Genomic DNA, 25,573 nt, shown 5'->3' on the forward strand with positions numbered 1-25,573 from the left:
CTCGAGGCCCGGGAGGTGGGGAGACTCCCGCAGGATCAGCGGGAAGCCACAATAGTGGTCATTCACAAGGCCGGGAAGCCGGCTGACCAGTGCGCCTCTTACCGGCCTATCTCGCTGCTCAACGTGGAGGCTAAAGTCCTGGCTAAAGCGCTGGTGACACGGTTGATATCAGTCTTGCTGGATCTGATTCATGTGGACCAGTCCGGTTTCATGCCCCACAGGAGCACTCACCACAATCTGCGTAGGCTCTATGGGGTTTTGTACATGACCGAGGCAGTGGGTGATGCTCAAACGGCCCTCATGGCCCTAGACGCATCTATGGCCTTTGATAGCATCGAGTGGCCGTATCTTTTCAAGGTCCTTCAGAAACTAGGGTTCCGCCCGGCTTTCATTGGGTGGGTGCGCCTATTGTACGAGCAGCCGCTGGCACGAGTCGGGGTCAATGGAGCAATGTCACGCCTATTTCCCCTGCGTACCAGACAGGGGTGTCCCATGTCCCCGCTTCTGTTTGCCCTGGCTCTTGAGCCTCTGGCGCATTGGATCCGGCGGGACAGATCATTCTGGGGCTTGGCGCTCACTGACCTCTGGGAGGAGCGTCTATCGTTGTACGCTGATGATATTGTCCTCTATATGGCCCGCCGTATCACTCCATTGCGCAGGCGCTTCACCTGTTTGAATTATTCGGGAGCTACTCGGGCTTCACAATGAATTGGTCCAAATCCGTTATTTATCCCCTCTCAGGCCCGCCGCCATGGATCCCAAGAGACTGTGCGGCAACGCTGGTGACAAGTGGCTTTAAATATTTGGGGGTGTATGTTACCAGGGACAGGGTGGAGTTATTCAATAAAAATCTTGAACCGCAATTGGTGAGATTGTCAAATGATGTGTCCCATTGGAGGTCCTTGCCCCTTTTGTTAGCTGGGTGTGTCGCACTGTTCAAGATGTTGGCTCTGCCGCGGCTGCTCTATGTTTTGCAAAATACGCCATATCCGGTCCCGAGTGGAGTGTTTCGGCGCATTGCGCAATCGGTACGTACGCTGTTGTGGGATGGGGGAAGCCCAAGGATAGCGTATCGGAAGCTCAAGAGAGGGGTGTATGATGGGGGACTGGCCCTCCCAGACTTCCAGTTATACTACTGGGCTTCTCAGCTGCAGGTAATCAACGATTGGGTCTATGCGACGGGTTCGGAACCTGCCTATCGCGTGGACAGGCATGTTATGCCGGGTGGGATCTATGAGTCGGTCCTATACACGCGGCGCAGGCGAGGAGATCTACCCTCGCATACGGAGGTGGTCCTCCAATGCTGGCGGGATGTGAATAAATTCCTGGGGTGGGATGGCAGGTTGACGGGCAGGACCCCACTGTGGGTGGGGGATCATCTAGCAGAACTTGGGGGGGCTCGTGGGTTTTGGGAGCTGGAAGTTAATTGGCATAGTGTACCTGGGCGACATGTGGCAAAGGGACGCCCCCAGATCCTTTGAATACCTTCAGTGTGAATATCAGTTACACGACTCCCAGCGTTTTTACTACCTGCGTCTTATGCACGCCTTGCACTCTCATATTCGTCCTGACTCGCTCATTCCAGAACACTCCCCAATGGAGGACAGGCTTCTTCTCGACCCCATCTTGGGCAGGCCGACCGCCACTATATACCGTAAATTAATAAATAACATGCCCGATCCCTTGGTATCCCTGTGAGAAAGTTGGGAGGGGGACCTTGGTCGTCTGGAGGACGAAGATTGGCAGGACGCCTTGCAAAGTCCCCGCGAAGTTGCCATTCGGATCCGGTTCCGCCTTGTGCAGTTAAAAATCCTTCACTGGGAAAATTACCCGCGAACTCGTCTCTTCGTGTGGGGCAGGAGCTTGTCTCCATTATGTATGCAGGGATGTCAAGAGGAGGGTACGTTCTATCTCATCCTTTGGGGCTGCCCGAATATAGTACCTTTTTGGACGCGGGTTGCGCGTACAATGGCGAGGGTGGTGGGCTCCCCGGTACCAGTTGAACCTAAATGGCTTCTCCTCATGGTTAAAGGTCCCACAGATTGGTCCAGGTATCAGGAAATATGGCTCGCCTTGGCGGCTGGAGTGGCAAAGCGGAATATTGCCAGTAGTTGGGAGGGCGCAGGCGCCTCCTAGGTGGGACCAATGGTGCAGGGACCTGGATTGGTGCCAGCGGGCTGAGGAAGTCATCTATAAGTCCCGGGGCTGTGTGCGCAAGTGGAAAAAATTGTGGGGGCCGTGGTGGAGATATCGGGCATCTAGCAGTGGGGGGGAAGGGCGCCAAGTGTAATATGTTATTGTCCCATCATGCTGATCGATGTATATCCTGTACGAGGGGTGCCCTCCCTTTTATCTTGTAATTTTACAGATGTACTGTGTGAGACCATGAGCAAAGTTAATAAAAAGATTTCCACAAAAAAAAATATATATTGCCGTCTTCCTGCTCCATTTACCGGGGATGCCTCGTTTATTTATTTTAGCTGTTTGGGGAGGCACAGTGTCTGCAATATGCAATTAGTTTCAGAACACGCATTGTGCGCCCCATCCCGCCATAGTTCCACATTCAGACCTGGGAAATGCAGAGCAAATTGATTTACACGCCCCTTACAGTTTGCCAAATAAGGACTAGTGTAATAAAATCTTTCCATTCAATTAGTCATGTTATTTAAGAATAACACGCTGTTCCTTTGCCTACTTCCTTGTTCTATCACCCGAAACAACATGTAAGAACCACAGTTAAGTTTTTGTCCAGAACTAATTCTGTAAGGTAAAACACAAGTTGTTTCGTCAACGAAAATTCTTTTTTTTATTTTTAACATATTGCATCTTTTGTCATGGCTTGAATTCTGTGCTGACAGGACTGGAGGGCTTCCAGGCATGGATTAACGTAGTTGAGATTTATGAAAGAGCAAAGGTCAAAAGCTGCGACAAGGTTAATAGAGCAGTGAGCTGACATGGCAGAAAAGACACCAGGGCCAGGCGTCCTAAGACCCCTTCATGCTCGGAGTCTGCTGCCTGCGGGACCCTCACTCCCAGAAACTGCTTGCTGCCTGCGGAGCCCTCTCAACCTCACGCCCTGTATTTTGCACTTGCCCAAGCTCACACGTGCTTATGTTGCTCGCCTGCCCGCCCCAAAGGTGAGACCTATTGGCTATGCCAATACTTGTTTAATAGATAATAGATCAAGAGGGGGTGATATGCCATAACTCGTCGAGCTTGACACTATCAGTTATGTCCTCTGCGTCTAGGGGTTCGTAGGTAACATTAAAGTCTCCTGCTATTCTTAATGGTGCCAGGGACTCCCTCCCCTCAAGACAGTCTTCTAACACTTGGAGAGTGGATGACCTACAGCCAGCCTTGGAGCCTCGGGCATAGACATTAAAGAGGTCTAGCCCAATGCCATTCCTGCTCCTAATATGAATAGATAAAATATCTGGGCTGTTAGTCTTGAGCTCACGTATGGTACAGTGGAGCTCGATTTTGACCCCGATCAGCAGCCCCCCAGCAGGCCGTCCTTGTCTTCTAGTGACTGCTGGGCGACAGAACGTCACATACCCAGGGATAAAGACTGGAGTGGTAGACCATGTTTCCTGCAAAATGCATATATCATGTTGCTCTACATATTGGACCCAGTCGGGGAGTGCCAACTTAGGCCTTACTCCGGCTACATTCCATGATGATATACTAAGCTTTGGTGGCAATCCTCTTGGGGCCAGGCATAGAGAGTGGGTCCCATCCATAGCACCGCTTAATCGCGAACCTACAGTAGTATCACGCAGTGATGAAGACCCCACTTCTAGGGTACTAGTGGTGGACTGTGATCGATCTATGGGCTCTTTGTTATTGAGTTTTGGATTTGGTGGCGTGTAGTCCATATGTGGCCTAGCTTTGCGATGGGGGTCACAAAGTCAAACCGGTCCCAGATCACCATGGGGTGTTTGTGGAGGGAGCGTGTGTTGAGCAGGATGCAGTTGAGGCAGCCGGGTCCGGTGTTTGTCAGTCGTGCGATGGGTGGGACTGGTGTGCAGTGCGCAGGTGAAGGTGCAGCTGCAATCATGGCAGGAAAAAGGTGTCCATCGGTGATGTCTGATGGCAGGCAGTGTGGTGTGCAGTGTTGAGGGCATAGAGGGTGCTGATATTGTAGTGGTGGATGGTCCGAGAACCTGGGTCTGTGGTGCTGGGCACGGTCCAGGTGCAAACGGTCTTGCCTTTGGCTCACCAGCGGCACGGCCGCCATAAGTAGTGTGAGGAGGAGGGCTGGACAGCTGGGAGGTGGGAAAGCGGGAAGTGATGGCTGAGGGGGCTGGGGCTGCGGGGTACCAGCAGCAGGGACAGAGGGAAAAGGCACAAAAAGAGGCAATCGGGGGGGGGGGGGGGGAAAAGAAAAAAGCAAAGAAAAATTAAAAGGAGGGAAAAGGAGATCACAGAGCAGCGCGACAGAGGGCAGAGCAGCGGAAGAGCAAAGCAACTCTACCACTGGACCACCGGGGATGAGGCGTAGACGGGAGTCTGCGGGTGGAGGAGGGACTGGAACCACTGACCAGAGCGTCAGCAGCAGCTAGGCGGGCAGCATCTACCAGGCGGAGCTGAGAAGGAAAGCGAGCAGTCCACTGACCAGATCAGTGGAATGCACTTTCACCGTGCAGCGCCCGCCATCAGTAGTCCCGAACCCTAAACCTGTTTTGAGATTTACAAACCAACGCTAATTGGTATTATCGCTGGTTTGTATGTACAAGTAACGGAAAGTAGCGTGAAGCGCTGATGTACTTTGACTGAGTGTGCCCTGGGTGCCTGCTAAACAGGTACCCAGGGCCTATGCTCTTTCCCTAAAATTGCATTGAAAATGAAACTCAATTGGCGCTCTGACCACAGGTCAGTCCCTTGTAAAGGGTAGCACAGGTACCAGGGGCACTTTGGCTAGGGAAGGCCTCTAAGGGCTGCAGCCCTTATTGTTCCACCCTTAGAGACCCTGTACCTTTACACACACACATTGCCTTTGCGGGCTGCGTGTTTTGGTGCAGAACAAAGTTAAGAGTCGACATGGCACACATCCCCGTGTGCTATGTCTACAACCCACTGCCCTGGCATTGGTCAGCCACCCCTCTAGCTGGGTGCACTATACCAGTGGTGAGAGTACATGTGCATGAGCCCTGTACCCCTACAGTGTCAATTCTTAGACATTGTAAGTGCAGTAATGCCATTAAGAGTATATGGTACTGGGCGTTTGTCATTACGAACTCCACAGCACCATAATGGCTTCACTGAAAAATGCACACAGAGGACATCTTGAAGATGCCTCCTGAAATACGACCCAACACTAGTGTCCTGGCTGAGTGGCTGCTCTCCATCTGCCACCACCAGACATGTTTCTGGACCCCTGGGTCGAGTGCCTGCTGCTCTTGGGGGTCTGAAACAATGCCCATCCTGGGATGAGGTGCCAAGCCTCCTCCCCCCAGGATGGGTAGGGTCCACGAAGGGAAAGCTTCAAAGGCTTGCCGCCTTTTGTGAGCTTCCCCAGGCCTTTTGCTGCTTCCAGCAACTGGCCCCCACCGGTTCTGACCCCCATTTTGGGTGGGAGAATCAGCGGGAAATTCAAGTGAGGAAGGGAGGTGTGCCCACCTTTGCCAACCCCACCCCTCAGGTGGGGGAGGCGAGGTGAAGCACAATTCTCAGTCCCCACCATCTTGCAGAAGGGGGGACCCAGCCAACCAGAGTGAGGCATATGCCCCCCTCCCACTGAAGGGTGGCATAATAGGCGGTGTACCCACCCCAAGGAAGGGACCCATTGGTCCCAACCTTTACTTACCTGTAACTCCTCTAAATCTAGTATTTAGGGGCCCCCCTGAACCTTGCCTCCTCAGACAAGAACTGACTAAGAAGAAAAGAAGAAGGACCGAAGAAGCCGAGCTAAAGCTAAGAAGAGGAGGACGCCTACTGACTTAGCCCCAGCCCTACCGGCCTGTCTCCACCTCGAACCTGCAGAAGCGAAATTCCAGTGTGTCCTACAGCCAGAAGCTGGCTGCATTCCCAAACTCTTGGGATATGTCCAGGGCGCTGATTAATAAAGTCCTCTCTAGAGGTTTAGATTGTTTGACAATAAAGAGCTGAGTAAAGTTCTTATTCAAAAAGTTGTAGTGAGTTCGCTATATTGTTTAATTTCCCAACATAACTTGCGTAGTCTAGTCAACTACGATTCCCAGCAGGCGGGTTGTTAGATAATTAACAACCTGTAGAGGAGAGGACTTTATCAATCAGCGCCCTGGGGACATATCCCAAGAGTTTGGAAATGCAGCTAGATTTTTACGATACCACTCACATTCAGAGATGACTCCCAGGCGGCGCTGAATTAACAATTCAACTTCAGTTCATAGATTGGTTGTGCACGTACTACCTCCTTATATCTACAGCCAGAAGCCTCAAGAACCCGAAGGACCTACCCTGCCTTCCACCCCAAGGACTTTGTCTCCCGTGAACACCAGGTTTGTTCGCCCACTGACTCCAGCTCTGGCCAAATCTGCGAGTCTGCACCCGACGCCCACGACCCGAGTTCGAGTGGCCCAACACCACGAGGAGGTCTCCCCGGCGATCCTGACCTGGGATCTGGTGATCTCTGACCTCCCTCTACCCTCTCTACGATGCTTGCAGTCTCTCTCTGGAGGATACCCCCGACCGCAACCGGAGCTGGTAAGGAAACCCGACGCCTAAAGACACCCCTGCACCTGACGCCCCATGGCCTTGAATGGCCCAACAACCGGTGTCCCAGCATCCCCAGGCATCCCAACCTACCTCACCAGCCGGTGGTCACCTGCAGAAGATCTTTGTCCCGAGCCTTTCAGTCTTTGTCAAAACTGGAGAATCCCCTTTGAAATCACAAGGGCACCCAATGCCAAAACAGCACCATGCACCCGGCCGACCCTGCGCCACTGCGAATATACTTTGGGTGCTAACTCTGATCCCCCTTTGCCCTGAGCCTAGGCCTTCTCGTGAGCAGCCACCAACCGGAGGCCCCCTATCCCCCATTGGATAACATTGGACCTCAGCACTCTGTACCCGGCCGCCCTAGTGCCACTGAGGTTGCTTTGAAAGTGCATCCTTGACCCTGGGGGAACCCCAGAAACTCAACCCCAAAGACCAAGTACTTACCTGTTAACCGATAACCAAAGGAATACATTGACTGTTTTCTCTTGAAAAATGTTCCTTGTGGAGTTGACTTGTAAGAAAACCTGAAAAACTACAATTGTTCAAAACTGATTTTACTTTCCTTTTTTCTAGGAAATGTCCCAGTGTGATATCTAGGCATATCACAAGGAGTAGAAAAAGTATCTTCAAAAGTAATCTGAAAAGTAATTTTGACATTTTGACTTACCTGTATTCCAATCAATTGCATTTGGACTTGCATTCAATTGTAAAACACTGCTTAAGGGGTTGCAAAGCATTTATTTCACTTACCTGTGCCATGCTTGGCTTGGTTCTAGAAATAAAATAACTTGATATTTTTATACAAACAAAATTGGTCTGAGTTTAGTCTTTGAGTGTGTGACATTTTCTGATTGAGTGGGTACAACAAATGCTTACCGCTACCCTCTGATAAAGCCTTCCTGCTCGCCCACACTACCAGGAATAGGGATTAACGTGCTATCTACTTCTGCCTACCTTTGGGGTTCCACTGGACTCTGTGCACTCTATACCTCATTTTGGTATAGTATATACAGAGCCAGCTTCCTACACATGCTACCTCTCCGAACCCACAGAGATCATCTACGGAGTACCCTAGGGATCCTCACTCTCTTCAACATCTACATGGCCCCTCTCGCCACCATCATCAGAAAACACGGACTCAGCATAGTATCCTATTCCGACGACACCCAGCTCATCCCCTTCCCTCACCAACGAACCTGACCGCACCAGACACAGCTTCCAGGAAGTTATGGAGACGTCGCCTCCAAGATGAGCTACAGCTGCCTAAAGCTCAAAACAGAAAAGCCAGAAGTACTCGTCCTCAGAACCACACCCTCCGCATTAGACAACACCTAGGGGGTCCTCAGCAATCCTCCCACACCCACAGACCACGCGCGCAACCTTAGCATCATATTAGACTCCTCCCTCACCATGTACCGACAGATCAACGCCATAGCCTCCACATGCTTCAACACCCTCCGCATCCTCTGCAAGACCTTCAAATGGATCCCCCCGAATCCAGAAGGATCGTCACCCACACACTCATAACCAGCAGACATGACTACGGAAGCGCCCTGTACGCTGGAATAAACAAATCTCTACTCTGCAAACTCCAGACTATCCAGAACGCCGGAGCTAGACTTGTCCTCTGCATCCCACGACATCAGCACATCACCCAACACCTAAGAACTCCACTGGCCCCGTGTCGAAAAGAGAGTGACTTTCAAGCTCCTCACTCACGCCTATAAATCCCTCCACAACATCGGACCCCAGTACCTCAACAAAAGAATCTCCTTCTACCCACCCAACAGAAGCTTCAGATCCGCCGACCTTGCCCTAGCCGTAATCCCACGCATCCGCAGAGCGGGAGGGCGATCCTTCTTCTACATCGCTGCCAAGACCTGGAAAGAACTCCCTCTTCACATCAGACAAACCCCCACACTGCAAGCTTTCAGGAAACTCCTTAAGGCCTTGCTCTTTGGGCGAGACTAAGCTGCGCAAACCACTCCTGCAGCGCCTTGAGACCCTTGCGGGTGAGTAGTACGCTTCACAAATCCCTGATTAGTTGATTGATTGAACCATTATATAATCTATCCTGGAGAAGGAGTGCTGTGGAGATGAGCAGCCCTGCCAAGTGTCACACATCTCGTGATATACTGTTGTATTTTAAGTCAATAAACCGCATTATCGAAGTAAAAATATTGTCACGCATACCAGCCTGTTAAAAAAGTTCAGTACATTACTTCTTTGTGTGCTCTAGTATCAACTCAACTATTTTTAGTTAGACTACCAAGCTAATGTGAGCTAGGTGGCACTCAGCAGCCAATAATTGTTCTAGTAAGTTACGACGAAGCTGGTAGATTCGCCCCAATTGGATAACTTTCATTTGATGGCGCTGCACAGGCTGACCTATGATTTGTCAGCACCCAGTACGCACGTGCGTGTGCTGCAGGGCCTGCCCTGTATCAGGAGATATATTGCTGCCCGGTGAGTGCGCAGGTGAGGGGAGATTGACACCCGCTTGAGTATGGTCCTATGGGCTGGGTAAGCAACATGAAAAAACAAGCATTGGCATAGCCAATAGGTCTCGCCTTTAGGACCTTATAAGTATTTAGGAAATGCAGCACATTATATTGGGTACTGTACCATCAAATGCCCTTTTGCGCGCAAAACAACCGGTTGCATTAAGCCGAATCCATCACTGTTTTATTGAAAAGCGTCGGCCATATCACATGTTTTCCAAAACTTTCTCGAAATTTTAGCCCTCGAGATTGGTACAAAAATCCCCGTTTTGACTCCGCCTCCAAAGGTAGTGATAGGTGGTGCCAAGTACTTCCCACTGGCAAGACCTGTCTTGGTGGACGTTGGGAGTACTTTTATCACTTGTTCGGACGGCCGCCATTGGCCAAGTAGTGTAAGAAAGACTTTGCTTTCCTCTGGTATTGGCAGTTCTAATTGGGTAATTAGGCAGTGGGCAGAGTCGTTGAGTGTCCGACAGGCGGATGCTAGTCCTAGTGGGATGCGCTTTGACAGGCAGGGGTGGAATTGTTGAGGACGAGGCGTCGCTATGGATCCATGCGATGGGCGGAACCTTGCGCCTAGCTGGTGTTCCTGAGTTGTGCTCAGTTCGCTGCTTCCGGGTATGAGAGTTAATTAGGAAACAACGGTGCTGGGTCGACACCGGGCCCATGGATGGAAACTCTGGAGCTGGTTAAAGAAGGTACAAAGTTCGTAAGAAAGGTGGCGGTGATGCTCGCTAAGCACCCCAGCCTCCCTCCCTTCTTAGAGAGCCCCGTTGACCCTAGAAGAGCCCCACCGGTTCATAAAGACAGACCTACTCCAGTCGGTCGATTCTTCAGGAGTGACTGCAACACGTATCACTGAGAACCCCTGACTCCCAGATATTGACCCTTACGCTTTGAATATAAATTTAGTTTGAAACCTTTTTTCAGTGAACAGCACTTCACAGTTCATGTTTCCTAATCTTTGAAGGGCCAAGGCCCGGTGACTAAATAAGAGCGTGTGTAAAACTGCATTTTTATAAACTGACATTTCTGCATTTGTTTAATTTTAATAATCTTTCATGAAAAGTGTTACTAACTTTTAGTGGCTTTGATCTAAAATGCTAGCCTTGTCTGTAAAATACTTCTATAACTTACTTTATTACACCTAGGGTGACCAGATTCTCAAAACAAACGAGCGCGCCAGTGTGGCCGCGAAAGTAAAAGCGACCTTTGTAATCTGACCAAGAAAAGATGGCAACCTGCCCGCCGCTGCTCGCTCCCGACAGCTATAGGCCGTGGGAGGAAATATTTACTGGGAAAGGTGGGACATGATGCATCCGCCTTTGACCAATTGCGTGCTTTCATTTTTGAAAGCCGCACGCAATAGCCAATACAATGTGTGCAACAAAAAAAAGCCACACGCACGAGTATGCTGTAAAGCTGGAGTGATTCCAAGAGGTCATTTCCTAGATTAGCGCATGCGCGCTGCGCTAGGCTTGACCTAAAAAGCATCACCATCCTAGCAATGCTGTCCCGGCTAGGAGATGCTATAATCACAGAACTACAACTGTTAGGAGGTTCTCAAAGGCTCAATGGTGCCAGGTGAGGAAAGCTGGATCTGCCCTTTCTATGAAGTTCAACTTCTGTGCATTCTTGAATCGGCAATAAGATTCATTGGCACTGATACAGTTCGTGAAATTTGAATTCCCCCCAGATCATTATCTGCAATCTTAGGCCAGTGAGTGAAACATCAACACTTACGGGATCACCTTTCTAACACCTCAAAATGTTTTACTTCTGCATAGCAGTATATGATGAGGACTGTGCTAATAGGTGTATGGGGTTATCAGACCTACAAATGGTTTTTACAGCCTGTTGGTTAAAAATAATTACATTGAAGCTACTTTAAGGCAATTGCAGCCCAGGTTTCCAACTTACTGTGGGGAAGCAAACCGGCACGCATAGCACAGGCCAAGTTGGTTCGAGGATGGTACGATGGGGGGATAACGCTCCCGCATATACAATTATATTATTGGGCAGCGCAATTAAAGGTGGTTAACCAGTAGATACATGCCCCTCAAACAGACCCTGCATTTAAGGCAGACAGATTTGTATTGGGAACAGGAAGTATGCTGGCTGCCCTCCATAATAAGAAGCAAACCCGTACATTAATAGGGCCCACGAAACATACAGTTACCATATGGCACGCGGCACAGGTTAAACTGGGCTGGCAAGGATTTATAACCCAACTCACTCCCAATGTGTGTGTATATCATCTGGAAGATCTATGCCTTGTTGATAATAAATATAATAAAAATGTAATAAAAAAAAAAATTACATTGTTAATAAAGAGTGCTGGTGAGTGTGCCTGGGAATACAAAGGTCAAATGCTTGGTTTTCACCAGTCAGTGGATTTTTGGTTGTAAACATGGATCGAATTTACGTACATAAGACTAATTTGCCCCGTGATTCTCATCCTTTTGTTGTGGAATAATAAAAAAAATGATAGTTAGCCGTAGATGCCATTACAACATGAGTGACAGTTGCAACGCTGCTTTCCACATGTTGCTGCCTGCCTATTTTAAATTTATGAAGCCTATATAGTAAACGGTAGCATTAGAACAGTGTAGTAGACAGCAATTCCATAGCTGTACTCTGCATCCATAGTAAACATCGGCACTTCTCTTTAAAATGGCCAATGGCTTTTCAGTAGCTCTTCTGTATAAAAATGAAGCTTCCACTGCCATTCAATTTGCTTCTGTGCGCATTAGTGAAGATTTCACTGCCGCTGGCTATTCTGCTGTACTGCATGGGAATGAGCCTTACTCCGCCACTGCTGCTCTTCTGTGTCTGTGAAGCTTGCGCTGCATGTGCTGTGTGGTTTGTATGCATATCTTCATATAGCAGGGGAAACTTTGCAGCCATGCCACTGTGGCCAGGCGGTATTTAAATGCCCCCCTTAGACACTGAGACAGCAGCAGGCAGCCTTGTTTTCCATGGTGCGCCTGTTGCTGCCAGAATGATGACTCCTGTGGTCGATGCACAACCCCCCACTGCTGCTCTGTGGAGGAGGTTGGTGCGCTTGAGTGGAGCAGCACAAAATATGAAGCATTCTTGAAGTCCATAAAAGCCATATTTTTAAAAATGCTGATAAAGCCTTTCAGCATGGGGTGAGTGTACTAAAGAGGGTTGTTTGCCCTCAGCCACCCTTAATGTGGGTTAAGAATGGTCTTAGGCCTGTGACCATTCAGTCACATGTGACGTTTGCTAAATACCAATGCAGGGGATGAGGTAGATGGCAAACTAGTGGAATTACTGTCTTTAAAAGGCATGAGTAGCAGTGTGTGTCATACTCAGCTCACCGTTGATTGTAGCAGCAGCTGCAGCACTGTCTGACTCTCCTCCCTCTCCCCTCGGCCTCAGTCTCCTGATTCAGTGTGGGAAGGGGCGTCACACTGGTAGGCAGGCCCTGAGCCTCAGTCAGACTGAGGCTCAGGGCCTGCCTACCAGTGCGATGCCCCTTCCCACACTGAATCAGGAGACTAAGGATCAGGGCCTGCCTACCAGTGCGATGCCCCTTCCCACACTGAATAAAAAAAATTCTAGCTATCGCGACAAAGAATTTTCAATTCTATTAAGGACACGGAGGCGAGGATTATGCTTCTCTTTGCTTTACTGCAAAAACACAGCAGCCAATAAACAACAACTTTAAACATAGCATACCCCCGGAAGTACAACCCCCTCCATGGTATGCACCAATCACCAACAGTCCAATACTGCATATAGTCTGCAGAGATCATAACACTTCCTCTTTCTTTGCAACAAACTTAACAGAGTCCACAACTTGACTGCCGAACGCCGGACCTCCGATTCCTCCATCGACGAGAGTCCAAACTTGACCACCGAATGTCCTCCATAGAAACCAAATCGTTGTCATCTAAGCCTTATGCCGGCTTGTTCTGTTCTCCTGAAACAAGAATAAATGTCGTAATATACCATTCACCGAAGGTATGTACACAACAAAATGGGCGGGATGAAACCCCATAGAAGAAACATACAGTTATCATCATTATTCACAATATACTCAAATCCAATAACCTATTGCATAAACACAGTTTCATGGGTGGGATAATCCTCGCCTCCGTGTCCTTAATAGAATTGAAAATTCTTTGTCGCGATAGCTAGAATTTCTTTTATTCTATGTCAGTCCACGGAGGCTCAGATTATGCTAGTTTAAAGTTGACCCACCACATTCGTAGCAACATCTACAATTGGCTTGTTATAAAACGTTTTGAATGTAGAATCAGAAGACCAATCCACCGCAGTCATGATATCCTCTAATCGAGACCCTGTAGCCAGAGCCTTGGAAGCCATAGCTCCCCTTACAGAATGAGCGCCAAAGGCTGAAGTATCAATACCTGCCATCTGCAACAACCAGGAGACCCACCTGGCCAAAGTCGCGGCAGAGACTGGGCGGAAAGGTTTCTGTAAAGAAATCAACAACTGTTCTGCAACATCTGTTCTAAACTCACGAGTGCAATCCTCATAACACTTCAAACATTGAACAACACATAATTTACTGTGATGTGGAAATGCCGGATAAGAAATACATTTAGAATTAGTTTTAGTACATTTGGAAATAGTAAACAACACCCCTGAAGGAGTGAAAACTCTACCTGCTATGTCCAGGGCACGAACATCAGAGACGCGTCTACGTGAGATCAAACATAACAAAAGTGTCTATTTGGCCGATATTTGCTTACGTGAAAGACCTTCATTCGCCGGCCAATTCTTAAGGAAACGGAACACCACATTCACATCCCACAACTGAGAATAACGAGGTGTGGGGGGATTGACCAATCTGATACCACATACCAGTTTACAGACCAGTGGATGCTCTCCCACTGGTTTGCCATCCACATGAGGATGACCTGCTGAAATCGCTGACCTGAAATTGTTGTTCGTTCTATATGCTAAACCTGTACTGGCCATTTCCGATAAAAAATTAACAATCATATGGATACCGGATCCCAAGGGATCCCCTTGCCATGCAGTACACCAACTAACCCATTTATGCCAAGCAGACTCATATCGCTTGTGTGTAGAAGGCGCCCAGAACGGGGACAAAATGTACAAAGTGTCTTCCGAAACACCCGGCATTTGCCAGCGTCTCTGGAAAGTCTCCACGCCATGAGGGACAGAAGACCCTGAAGGACCAGTGGATGAGGTTGACCCAGCGGTTCGGTCAGAATCTCGGGAAACGACTGTAGTCACACCGGGAAGGCACACAACAGAGCCAGCGCTGCTGGGATCCACGCTTGAGCTCTCCAAAAAGGGGACACTAGTATCACCGCCGCACTCTGCCTGCGGATCTGTGCCAACGTTCTCTGAATCATGGCGAAAGGGGGAAAAGCATAAAGCATACCCGTCGTGGAGGATTGAAGGAAGGCGTCCGAGCTGCTCGCTAGAGGGTCCGGCTGCCAACTGTAAAACTGGGGCATATGTGCATTGAGCCTGGAGGCAAAAAGATCCACTGTACAAGGGCCCCATTTGGCACTGAGCTGATGAAAGACTCTGGGAGGAAGGCGCCAATCACTGGAATCCCGCAGGAAGCAGGAGTTCCAGTCCGCTATCACGTTGGCGCAGTACGGAATGTACTCCGCTGTCACCGATATGTGGTTCTGGAGGCAATAATGCCAGAAGTCCTTGGCTATTTCCACTAGCAAGCGTGAGCTCGTGCCACCTGGACGATTGATATAGCGTACTGCTGAGACATTGTCCATGTGAAGCAGTATGCAATAACTCGCTTTGTGCAGTGACCGAGTCCGAATTGCAAAGTAACCCGCCAAGAGTTCCACTCAATTTACGTGGAGTTTCAGCTCCTCCTGGGACCAGCGGGCCCCGGTCTCCACTGAGCCACAGTGGGCTCCCCAGCCCCACCTGATGGCATCGGATTTGATCACTATTTCCGGGACTGACTCGAAAATGGCCCTGCCATTCCATGTGTCCACCAAGAGATCTCCGTCCTCGCCTCTTGAGTTATCGGAATCTGTTCCGTATAACTGAGGCCCTTGCGTAGATGTAAAATTTTCAACCTCTGGAGAGCCCTGTAATGCAGGGGACACAGAAAAATAGCCTGAATGGACGAGGCTAACAGACCCACCAGTCTGGCCAGAGTCCTCAATGATATAGTCTGCACAGTCAACGTTTTCCTCAACTCATTCTTGATGGCAATGCGTTTCTTGAGAGGCAACAAAAGTTGAGCAGAGACTGAGTCCACTTGGAACCCTAGGAATTCCATCGACTGAGAAGGTATCATGACAGACTTGTCCGCATTGATGACGAACCCCAACTCCCGAAGGAGTTGCGTCGTCAAGGCTAGATGACGAAGAACTGTAGCGACGTTCTGAGCCATTATCAGGATATCGTCCAAGTAGATGATAAGCCTGACCCCCGCTCCCTCAGAAATTCCACTACCGGCTTGAGGAGCTTGGTGAAACACCAAGGGGTGGACGAAAGTCCGAATGACAGAGCGGCGTACTCGTACCAAACGCCTCCCAACTGAAACTGCAGAAATCGCCTGTGGGGTGGAAATATAGGGTCTGCTAAATAGGCGTCTTTTAGATCGAGACGCACCATCCAATCCCCCTCTAGGAGCAGATCCCGGAGTAAGTGTATGCCCTCCATCTTGAAGTGGCGATACACTACCCAAGAATTGAACTCTTTTAAATTCAACACCAGACGATAACCCTGATCCTTTTTGGGTACGAGAAACTGTGCTGGTGAAGCCGTGGGTGTGTGGCGTAGTTTGCATGATAGCACCTTTTCTGCATCAGAGATGCAACTTTGTCATCTATGAAAGACCTCTCGACATGGGTAAAATGAAGTGGCTGGGGTACATGAGTCTGTCTGGGAGTGTTGTAAAAATCTATCTGAAAACCCTGAACCGTTTGTAAAATCCAAGGGTCGCTTGTCGGGGTTCTCCACCTGTGGGCGAACCCATCAATCCGACCCCCCACTTTGATCACTTCCCTTGAAGTAAATTTACCTGAATAAGAGGCGTCTCTGTCATTGTTGTGACCTCGGTATCCTCCTTTCTGTCCTCTGCCTCTACCCCCTCTGCTGGGGTAAAAGTTGGAGCGGTGGGAGCCCCCACGTCTGCGCTGCTCTGAGCCTCTTGAGGTCTGATTGAAACCACGGCCGGCCGTCTGACCCCTGGCGCGACTGGCCCTGGTAAAAAGGCCAGCATTGAAGACCTTCTTGATATTACTCTGAACCTTGTCCAGCGCTGAAAAGGTGGAGACATACTTCCCTAGTTCCTTCACAAATTTATCTCCGAAAAGCAGACCATTCGCCATGATACCCGCCTCCGTGGAGGCCATGTCTGCCAGTTGAGGGTCTATAGGCATGAGAAACAAACGCCGCCGTTCCGTAGATACGGCACAATTGGCGTTTCCTAGAAAGCAGAGAGACACCTGCGCCCATTCCAAGGCCTCCGTCGTATCCAGTGGTGTGTTGGACTCTTTCGCCTGCACCGCTGCGTCCAATATCTTCGTGAGGGGTCCACACACGTCGAGGAGCTTATCCTGACAACCCCGCCATGCCCTGTCTAGGCCTTTCTTGGGGTCTTTAGAGTTTTTTAAAGGAAAGTGGCCATATTGGGGTCCAAATCAGGTGTCTCCGTTACCTTGCCCATAAGGGCCGGTCTAGGGCACTCAGATTTCAGAACGGTGCGTACTTCGCACTCAAAGCCCTTTCGTATATTGCCTTGGACATAGTGCGCTACCTCTGCACGGCACCCACTCGGTGGATCTAGGGTGTACGATGTTGTTGGGGTTGAAGAGCAAGTTTCTGCTGGGAGGAAGGGAACTTTCGGGTTGCGACTTGCGCTTCTTCTTCTTTGGTGCCTTCTTAGGCGCCTCCGACTGGTCGTAATCAGACGTGTCCGGGAGAGAGGAGGAGGAGTCACCATCATTCCACTGATACTGCAACGATGCGCTGGATGAGGGACGAGACTTCCCATAGCCCCCATGGTCATTAAGGACATTCGCTGCCATCTTGGCCAGCACCTCAGAGGATTGGTGATGTGATGGTCCACTATGGGGAGACTTAAACTTACGCTTGCCATAGTTTTGTAAAGGCTGCGTAAAAGGTTTTAATGCATTAATTATTGCCTTATTCACTGAACCCTGGACCTGGGAATCAAGGGCTTCCACCAGTTGTTCCTCCAGGTGGTGTTCATACGGCACCTCATCATACTCCACATCATCTGTATACTCGGCCCACCGGTCTGCCTCTTCGGCGTAGTACGTTATCTATGCAATCTAGTAGGGCGGAGGAATTTCAGGGGCGTGAAAGCCCAGGGGTGACACTGACGGGCTTAATACCACCAACAGTTCAACTTCAAATAAACTTAAATAAATTTGCCTCAGTGTGAAAGGATTATTGTGGAGGGAGCCACCCCTATTTCCCCTAAGGCAAAGCCTTGTACCGTGTTTGCGCCCCGTCGGACATTCAGAGGGACTGAGGATAGAGGCGCGAAGACCCGATCGGCAATGAAAAACCCAATATGGGAGTTCGCAAATGCGCAGACCGCGCGGAGTGCGCGTCTGCCCCGCTCCACGGGAAAAGCCGCTGTCTATAAGCATCGGAGCACCAAGGAAAAGGGAAACACAGGCAAAACGGGATGCGCGACCCGCACCGAAGCCCTTAAAGCGCCGAAGGGCCCCTAATGAAAGGCATCGGTACAAGGCAACACTGGAATTCATTATACACGCGCAGCGCGTGCTAACAAACAAAGCGGCAGAGCACTAACTACAGTCAACAGTCGCGCATAGCAACCTCGCGTTAAACACAATCAATACAGAAAACTAAAACACTTAACTCGCTGCTGCAGCAGCAAAGAAAGAGGGAGTGTTATGATCTCTGCAGACTATATACAGTATTGGACTGTTGGTGATTGGTGCATACCATGGAGGGGGTTGTACTTCCGGGGGTATGCTATGTTTAAAGTTGTTGTTTATTGGCTGCTGTGTTTTTGCAGTAAAGCAAAGAGAAGCATAATCTGAACCTCCGTGGACTGACATAGAATCAGGAGACTGAGGCTCAGGGCCTGCCTACCAGTGCGACCCCCCCCCCCTTCCCACACTGAATCCGGAGACTGAGGCTCAGTGCCTGCCTACCAGTGCAACGCCCCTTCCCACACTGAATCAGGAGACTGAGGCTCAGGGCCTGCCTTCCAGTACGACGCCGCCCCTTCCCACACTGAATCAGTAGACTGAGCCATTCCCACACTGAATCAGGAGACTGAGGCTCAGGGCCTGCCTTCCAGTACGACGCCGCCCCTTCCCACACTGAATCAGGAGACTGAGCCATTCCCACACTGAATCAGGAGACTGAGGCTCAGGGCCTGCCTCCCAGTGCGACGCCTGCATGACCAGTAAGTTCAGGACTGAGCAGTATTGAGGCAAATGAAATTACACAGAGCACAGCAGTCCCACTGCAAGAGATCACTACAGCAGAGCTCCAGCATTATACCTATGAGAGGAAAGAGTTAGGATTTAATTAGTCTTGTGGTAAATTGTTTTTAGCCAAAAATGGTCTGACACTTTTTAAACTGGAGACAGCAATGTGATTTGTCTGTTGTACCGCAAGCAGGTGTAGTGGGACCAGTGTAAAATGTAGGATGTGAGGAGACTGAGCGTTTTGGACATTTTTATCAAGGGGCAGTAGATTAGTGAAATTCCATTGCAGACATTTTGCAGCCGTTTCAAGATCGTTTGAAAGCTTCTTCTTGCGCAAGAACGCCATTTCTGTCATTTGTCTCGTTATGAACTTAATGTTTTTGGATTTATTCACAAGAAAGTGTAACTCACACATCTGGGCTGTGAACTTCACTCGTAAGTAAACTCAAACCATGTAAATGTCACACACAAGGAATCTGAAAACATGGCAGCTATGATGGGTGTAATTTCTGATATTTGTTTCCCTCTTCTTCATTGCTTGATATTACTTGCTAGAAAGTATCACTCATAGTCTTTGAATGTCGCTCATAATTCCACTGAAATTATGAAAATGTGACACTTAAACATTCTGAAACCTTAGCAGCCATGGATGAGTAGAATGTATGATTGCTTCCTAAAGGGTTATATAGTCGCCATATGTCAAGCTATTATTATTGCAGCAAATAATCATTTGTTTATGAGGGTTGTTTATATGCTTATATTCTGTCAAGCTTGAGATCCATTGGAAGATTGAAGGCTCCTCCCATTGTTGTCCCAAGGTTGTCAGGTAGTTCTGTTAGTTGTTTATCTAGGTCCTTCCAAAAGCCTACCACATTGGGAGTATAGACATTAACAACATAAAATTCTAGGTCTCTTTTCCTAACACTGGAAATGAGCCACCTACCACGTTGATCGTGTGTATGAGATATCACAGTGATATCAGATTTTCTCGATATATTTATTTAAAGGTTTTATATAGCGCTCGCTGCACCCAGAGGTATCAGAGCACTTTACAGAAGCAAGATCAAGGCACATATTCAAGGAGCAATGGGTACCAACAACATACAATAAGGGACATGAGCAGAGGGATACACAATTAAATATGCAAAGACACATTAAAACACATTTGTTACAGGAATGAGGTCAAAAGCAAATAACATGCAAGCTCGGCTGGAGCAAGCAAAAACAGAGCACTATACAGAAATTTACAGAAATGTGGGTTAGAACAAAAAAATAGCTGAAGGACGAGAAAGAGCAGGGCTGGAGGAAAATAAGGGGAGCACAGGGCGAAGCCAAGCCAGCAGGACAGCCGAGGTATGATCTGAGACACAGAGCCGAAAGAGATCAGGTTCAGAAAGATTCATGGGCTCCAGTATTTATTAAGGAGATGGCGTTTCAGGTCTCTTTTGAATCCAGGGTACTAGGGGTTACAACGAAGGTCTCTCGGTAGGGGTTTCCAGATGCTAGGTGCATTTCCTGAAAAGGAGCGAGTCTGGGTGAATTTCTTTTTTAGTAGCGGGGGAACAAGATGAAGAATGGTGGAGCTTCTCAGAGGCCTGGAACTTCCTGCTCTAGCAAGTTTATTGTTTAGGTAGTCTGGGGATTGAGAGTGAAGAGCTTTGTGGGTGATGCATGCGGACTTGGGTAACTGTTTGGGTGGAGGTTTCTGGGCTTTGGTGCTACAATTGTCAGGGCCCAATTTAGTTGTGGCACATTCCTCATAAATGGCTTCAACCATTATGGAGTTAAGTATAAAGAGATAGAGGATTGTGCCCTCTCGATTTTGTCAACGTTGGTGCAGAATAATTATCAGTTGTTCTTAGATGTTTTTCACGTTTGTGGTTTTTTTTGTATTTCCATACATGGAATGAGAACAGGAGTAGTAAAAAATAGCCGACACGTGTTTCGCCCTAGTGGCCCATTGGCCATGGGGTTTTTCAAGGCTGATAGTGGGTAGATGTAAGAAAAAGTCGAGAAAGGGAGTGAAAGAGTATTGTGAATACGTCGTTGTTATTATTGAGGGACAGAGCCAAGAAAGTAGGCAGAGGAGGATTGAAAGTGAGTGGAGTATAATGGAAGAGGAAAAGAAAGTGAGGTCCCAAAGTGAGAAGTGACAGAGTAATATTAATGTAAAATGAGAGGTGACAAATGTAGAAGTTTGAGTGAGAGAAGTTGAAGTGTAGATGATAGGGGGGGAAAGAGGAACGTAGGTAGGGCACAATGAGAGAGAGAGAGAGAGGCGGAAGAAGGAAAACAGAGAGAGCAGAGAAAAAAAGAAAAAGAGAAGAAAAAGGGAAGGAAAAGAGTCACATAGTCAAGTTAAATGTAGTTTTGTGGCATATATATATATATACATACATATTCTAGATTAGATTCAAATACCCCCAACTCCCTTCCCCTCGCCCCCCCTGCACCCCCCTCCCTGCCTCCCTGCTAAGTGGGCCCCCAACCACCCACCTCTGTAACACGCAGAGTGCCTGTCGCCCCATTAATCCCAACAACAACCTAAACCAAGGAACATGAGTCTGCAGCCGCAGAAGAAGTCCTAATAAGAGGACTGAGTGCACACCCCCTGGGGAATCCTGATTGACGGTACCCAACCCCCCCACCCCCCCAACCCATCAAGCTAGTGCCGGAGTCTCTAAATGCTACCCATCGGGCACAGCGCAGGCCCAGATCTCACAGTTTGGAAGAGTCTCGAGTCCCTCGTGCCCCTCGCCCAACAAATAGTGAGAGGCCAGAACCCCGGGTGCAGGCCGCCCCCCTTACCTCCGCAGTTCAGATCACGCCTTCACAGTCACTTGTGCGAAGTCTGCTGGCTCTGTCGGGACTCTTGAGGTTGGATTTTGCTGTTCTGGGTCCCCTGGCCCTCTCGGTCATGGGCGGGTCGTCGCGAGCCACTCTGGCGGCCCACGGGCCACCATCCCTCCATCCAGTCGCTGGCCTCCAACGGAGAGTCGAAAAAATACGCTTTTTCACCATCCAGGACCTTTAGTCGTGCGGGGTACAACATCATGTACTTTGCCCCTTGGTCTCTGAGTGCTCTCTTGACGCCTTCAAATGACCTGCACTGACGCTGTACATTGAGCGAGAAGTCAGGGAAGAATCGAATCGAAGCATTTTCTAAATGTAGGTCTCCGGACACTTGTGACGCCTGCAGGATGGCGTCTCGATCTCTATAGTTGAGAATCTGAGCAATAATGGTGCGTGGGGGGGCCCCAGGCTTGGGCCCCCCCTCCCCCCCCCAGTGCGCGGTGGGCCTGCTCCACCGAAAAGAAGTTGGAGAGGCGCTTTGGCTTCAGATGTTTGAGTATGAGATGCTCCACAAAGCAGTCTGTGGACGGGCCCTCCATTCCCTCCGAGACCCCCACGATACGGATATTGTTACGCCGTGCCCGGCCTACTTGATCTTCGAGGCGAGCGGCAATGTCCGCTTGATTTTTCGTGAACGCGGCCACTTGCTCCTCGAGTCTTTGTTTTAGACTGTAAACTGCCGATGCCGCTCTCAGCCTCCGCGACCTTGTCTGACATTTTACTGAAGTCCGCCCGGAGGAGATTGACTTCCTCTGTGACGGAGTCCAACTTGGGCTCCATAGTGCCACGCATATCTTTCAGGGTGCCGCGCATTTCCTGAATAGCCAACATTCTGTCCTTGAGTGATGGATCTGGCCCATCGTCGGCCGCTTCACACTGCTGGTATCCGCGTTGCTGGTCGTCCTCCCTGCCCATGCTGACTGTGTACTTGTCGATGTGGTTCGTTTGGCTCTCAGATTGTGGTCTAGTACGCCCCATGATCTTGAGGACTGCCTCGATGCTCGCCGCTACGCGCTGGGGACCATGATACTTGTTTTGAGCGCCCTGATCTTGCTCCCTATATAGATTTTGTTACAGGGGCAAATTATAATGTAGATTGTAAATGTTGATGTACAGGTAATCCAATCCATGATTCGGATGGTGGTGTGAGTCATGTTGGTATTCCATCTGTTTATTGGCTCCGAGTTTGCACGCATTACAATCATGGCAGATGTAGAAACCACAGGGCTTGGTCAAGAAGTTGGTCTTTGGTTTGGTCCTTTCGTCCTTAAATTCTGATTTTCACAGAATTTAAGATTCTTGGCTCTCCTGAAACCCATTTGGGGTAATTCCTCCATCTGGTCGATTAGTGATGAGTTACTAGTCAAGAGATACCAGTGTCTCTTCAGTTTTTCTGATGCAGTGATGTCCATTATGATAATCCTTTAGGAACCTGATCTTGTTTGGTCTCTCGTTTTCTGTGACGTCTTTAGGTTTGAGTAAATAGTCTCTTGAGAGTTTTTCACAGTCCTTGGATGTCTTCTCCAGGAGTTTTCTGGGGTATCCCTGGTTTGGTAGTCTCTTAGTTAGAAGCTCCGAACTTTCTTTATAGGCATCAAGTTTGCTACAATTTCTTCTCATATGTTGATATTCCCTTTTCGGGATATTGCCAGTGGTTTTGTGTGGGTGACAGCTGTCTGCCCGAAGTATTGAATTTGCTGAAGTTGGTTTACGGAATGTCCTGGCTTGTAGTTTATGGTCTTCCACATATATGGTTATGTCTAGAAAATCTATTTGGCTGGGTGAGATGTTACTGGTTGTTTGAATATTCCATCTGTTCGTGTTGATCTTGTGTAAGAATTCTTTAAGTATGGATTCTGATCCTTGCCAGATGCATAGAATATCATTGATGTATCTCCCCAGTAGGTTAAATGGGGGGTGTAATCGGTAAAGTTATCGTCCCATAGCCAGTGTTTTTCAACAAGTCCCATATGAGGATGCAGGCATATGGTGGTGCAAATTTGGCTCCCATTGCACTGCCCTGGATTTGTAGATAGTATTTGAAGTTGAATGTGAACTCATTGTTCGTGAGGCAAAAATGAAGCATCTCAAGGATCATCTCATTGGATTCTAAGAAATTAACTGATTTGGTGGCTAATGATTTTTGCACTGCTTCCATTCCATCCTTGTGACGAATCGAGGTGTAAAGGCTGACCACATCAAATGTGGCCAGTAAACAGTCCTCATTCCATGGAATATTGTTCAATTTCAGGAGAATATCCTTTGTATCCCGGCTATATGATGGTAAGTCTTTCATGAGTGGTTGTAACTGATGGTCAATATATTCACCCAATTTGGAGCATATAGAGTTAATGCCAGCAATGATCGGTCTCCCTGGTGGATTGGTTTTGCTTTCATGAATTTTGGGTAGGAGATATAGCGTCGGCATTGTCGGATGCTCTACATAGTTCCTTTCGTTCCACAAGGGTTAATAAGTTTTTCGTATACCATCTCTAATTTCTTTTTTAGGTCTTCTTGTATTTTGATTGTGGGATTGGGTGATAATTCTCTATAACAAGTAGTGTCTTTTAATTGTCTCAGGGCTTCTGCTATGTAGTCATCTGTATGCAGTAGAACTACATTGCCACACTTGCCTGCTTCTTTTATCTCCACCTCGGGGAGGTTCTACAGTTCTTTGAGGGCCTTGATTTCGTCCCTCGGTAGATTATGTGGTAGAAAGTTTTTACTTTTTTGGTATTTACAATGTTCAGCAGTTAAGTCTTTGGAGACCGCTGTGTGAAATATATCGATGGTGTTACCCAGTGGTAGTTGGGGACAGAAGATTGATTTCGGAGTTATCTCGCTGGTGTTGGGGTAAGATGTGTCTATGCCCAATTCTTGTGCTAGTGTCAGAGAGGTAGTTTGGTCTCCTGGGTCATCCGCTAGGGTAGTCAGTAGATGTATGTTTTCCAGATCTTGGACTGACAGAGGAATGATAATGGGTGTTGTGTTGTCCCTGTGACTTGGTAGTCTATTGTGCAAAAAGGACATCAACTTGATTTTTTGTGTGAATTTATACAGGTCTATCATTGTCTTAGTGAGATCCCAAAATGTTGTCAGGTAAAAGGTTAAACCCCCGTTGAGTATCTCTGCCTGTGCAGAGGTATTGTGATGGTCCGAGATGTTCACCATTAAGTTGATCGCTCCTTCGGTTCTGTTTCCTGTTTCTTCCTCGCTCTGGTTGTTACTCCTGCTGTTGGTCTTGGCGTTGAAAGACTTTGGGTATTTTCTGATGGGGTTCTGGTATCCTGGTTGGGTTGATTTCGGAATCCTAATCTGTGCCGCCTGACTCACTCTAAAAAATATACTCCTACTTTGGTTGTAGTGACTATAGTTTCAGCTCCTGGTGATTCTGCCTCAGAGCTCGTGATTATATCATATGTCTGTCTAGTCAAAGATGTTGATGTACCCTTGGGGATGTTGTCATAGTGTTTGTCAAAGGTGTACACTCGTCCGAGTTGGAAGTCAATCAGGTCGGTCCATAAATTTCCTGTTTTTCCTTGTCCTTACCCCTTATTATTAGTATTATCACTATTTTTACTCTAGCTAGCTTGACTGCCGGAATTAACTTAGCCCGATTCTCATGCAACTTCGGTTATCATTTATGGTCAAGTGGCTCTATTCACTCTTTTCCCAGAGTATAGTATCTCTTCAGTGGCCTCTGCAACAAACGGCGCGTCATGACGAATGACTTGACTCTGACGTCTGGGCATGAGTCAGAGTATATCTGTCGGCGGTGAACGGAACTCATTTTTTTCCTGGACCGCAGAGACTTAATGCCTTCTATCTAGAGGGAAGATGGGATTTCTGACACAATCGATTACGAGCTGCCTAGCCCTCATTCAAATAAATAAATAAACCCCGCTGATTACAGCATTCCTTCCAGCGTGTCTATAGATTTCCTTTTGAAAGCGCCCTTATTATCAACACGCACTTATATCTTAACGTCCTAAAGTGTTCCGTGGCCTATAGAGGTTCACATTATCTCCCCTGAAACCTTTAAGGAATCTGCATCGGGCGACGCCACGATAAACT

General features: G+C 48.4%; 1 protein-coding gene across 9 annotated transcripts in view; it reads left to right on the forward strand.

The window, feature by feature from the left end:
• The window catches only part of ZFYVE16 (zinc finger FYVE-type containing 16), a 602,399-nt gene that overhangs the window by 42,564 nt on the left and 534,262 nt on the right, over nucleotides 1-25,573 (forward strand). For 2 of the 9 annotated variants that reach the window (XM_085632395.1, XM_085632396.1), the window contains exon 1: nucleotides 3,055-3,137. The exons of 5 other annotated variants lie outside the window; for them this stretch is intronic. In XM_085632395.1, coding sequence (XP_085488521.1) covers nucleotides 3,112-3,137 — 26 coding nt within the window. In that variant the 5' untranslated portion in view covers nucleotides 3,055-3,111. Of the gene's footprint in view, nucleotides 1-3,052; nucleotides 3,138-25,573 lie in introns of those variants that run through there. 2 more of the 9 variants (XM_085632391.1, XM_085632390.1) reach the window with 2 other exon arrangements.

The sequence above is a fragment of the Triturus cristatus genome, chromosome 2_1, assembly GCF_964204655.1.
Source record: "Triturus cristatus chromosome 2_1, aTriCri1.1, whole genome shotgun sequence".
Classification (NCBI taxonomy): domain Eukaryota; kingdom Metazoa; phylum Chordata; class Amphibia; order Caudata; family Salamandridae; genus Triturus; species Triturus cristatus.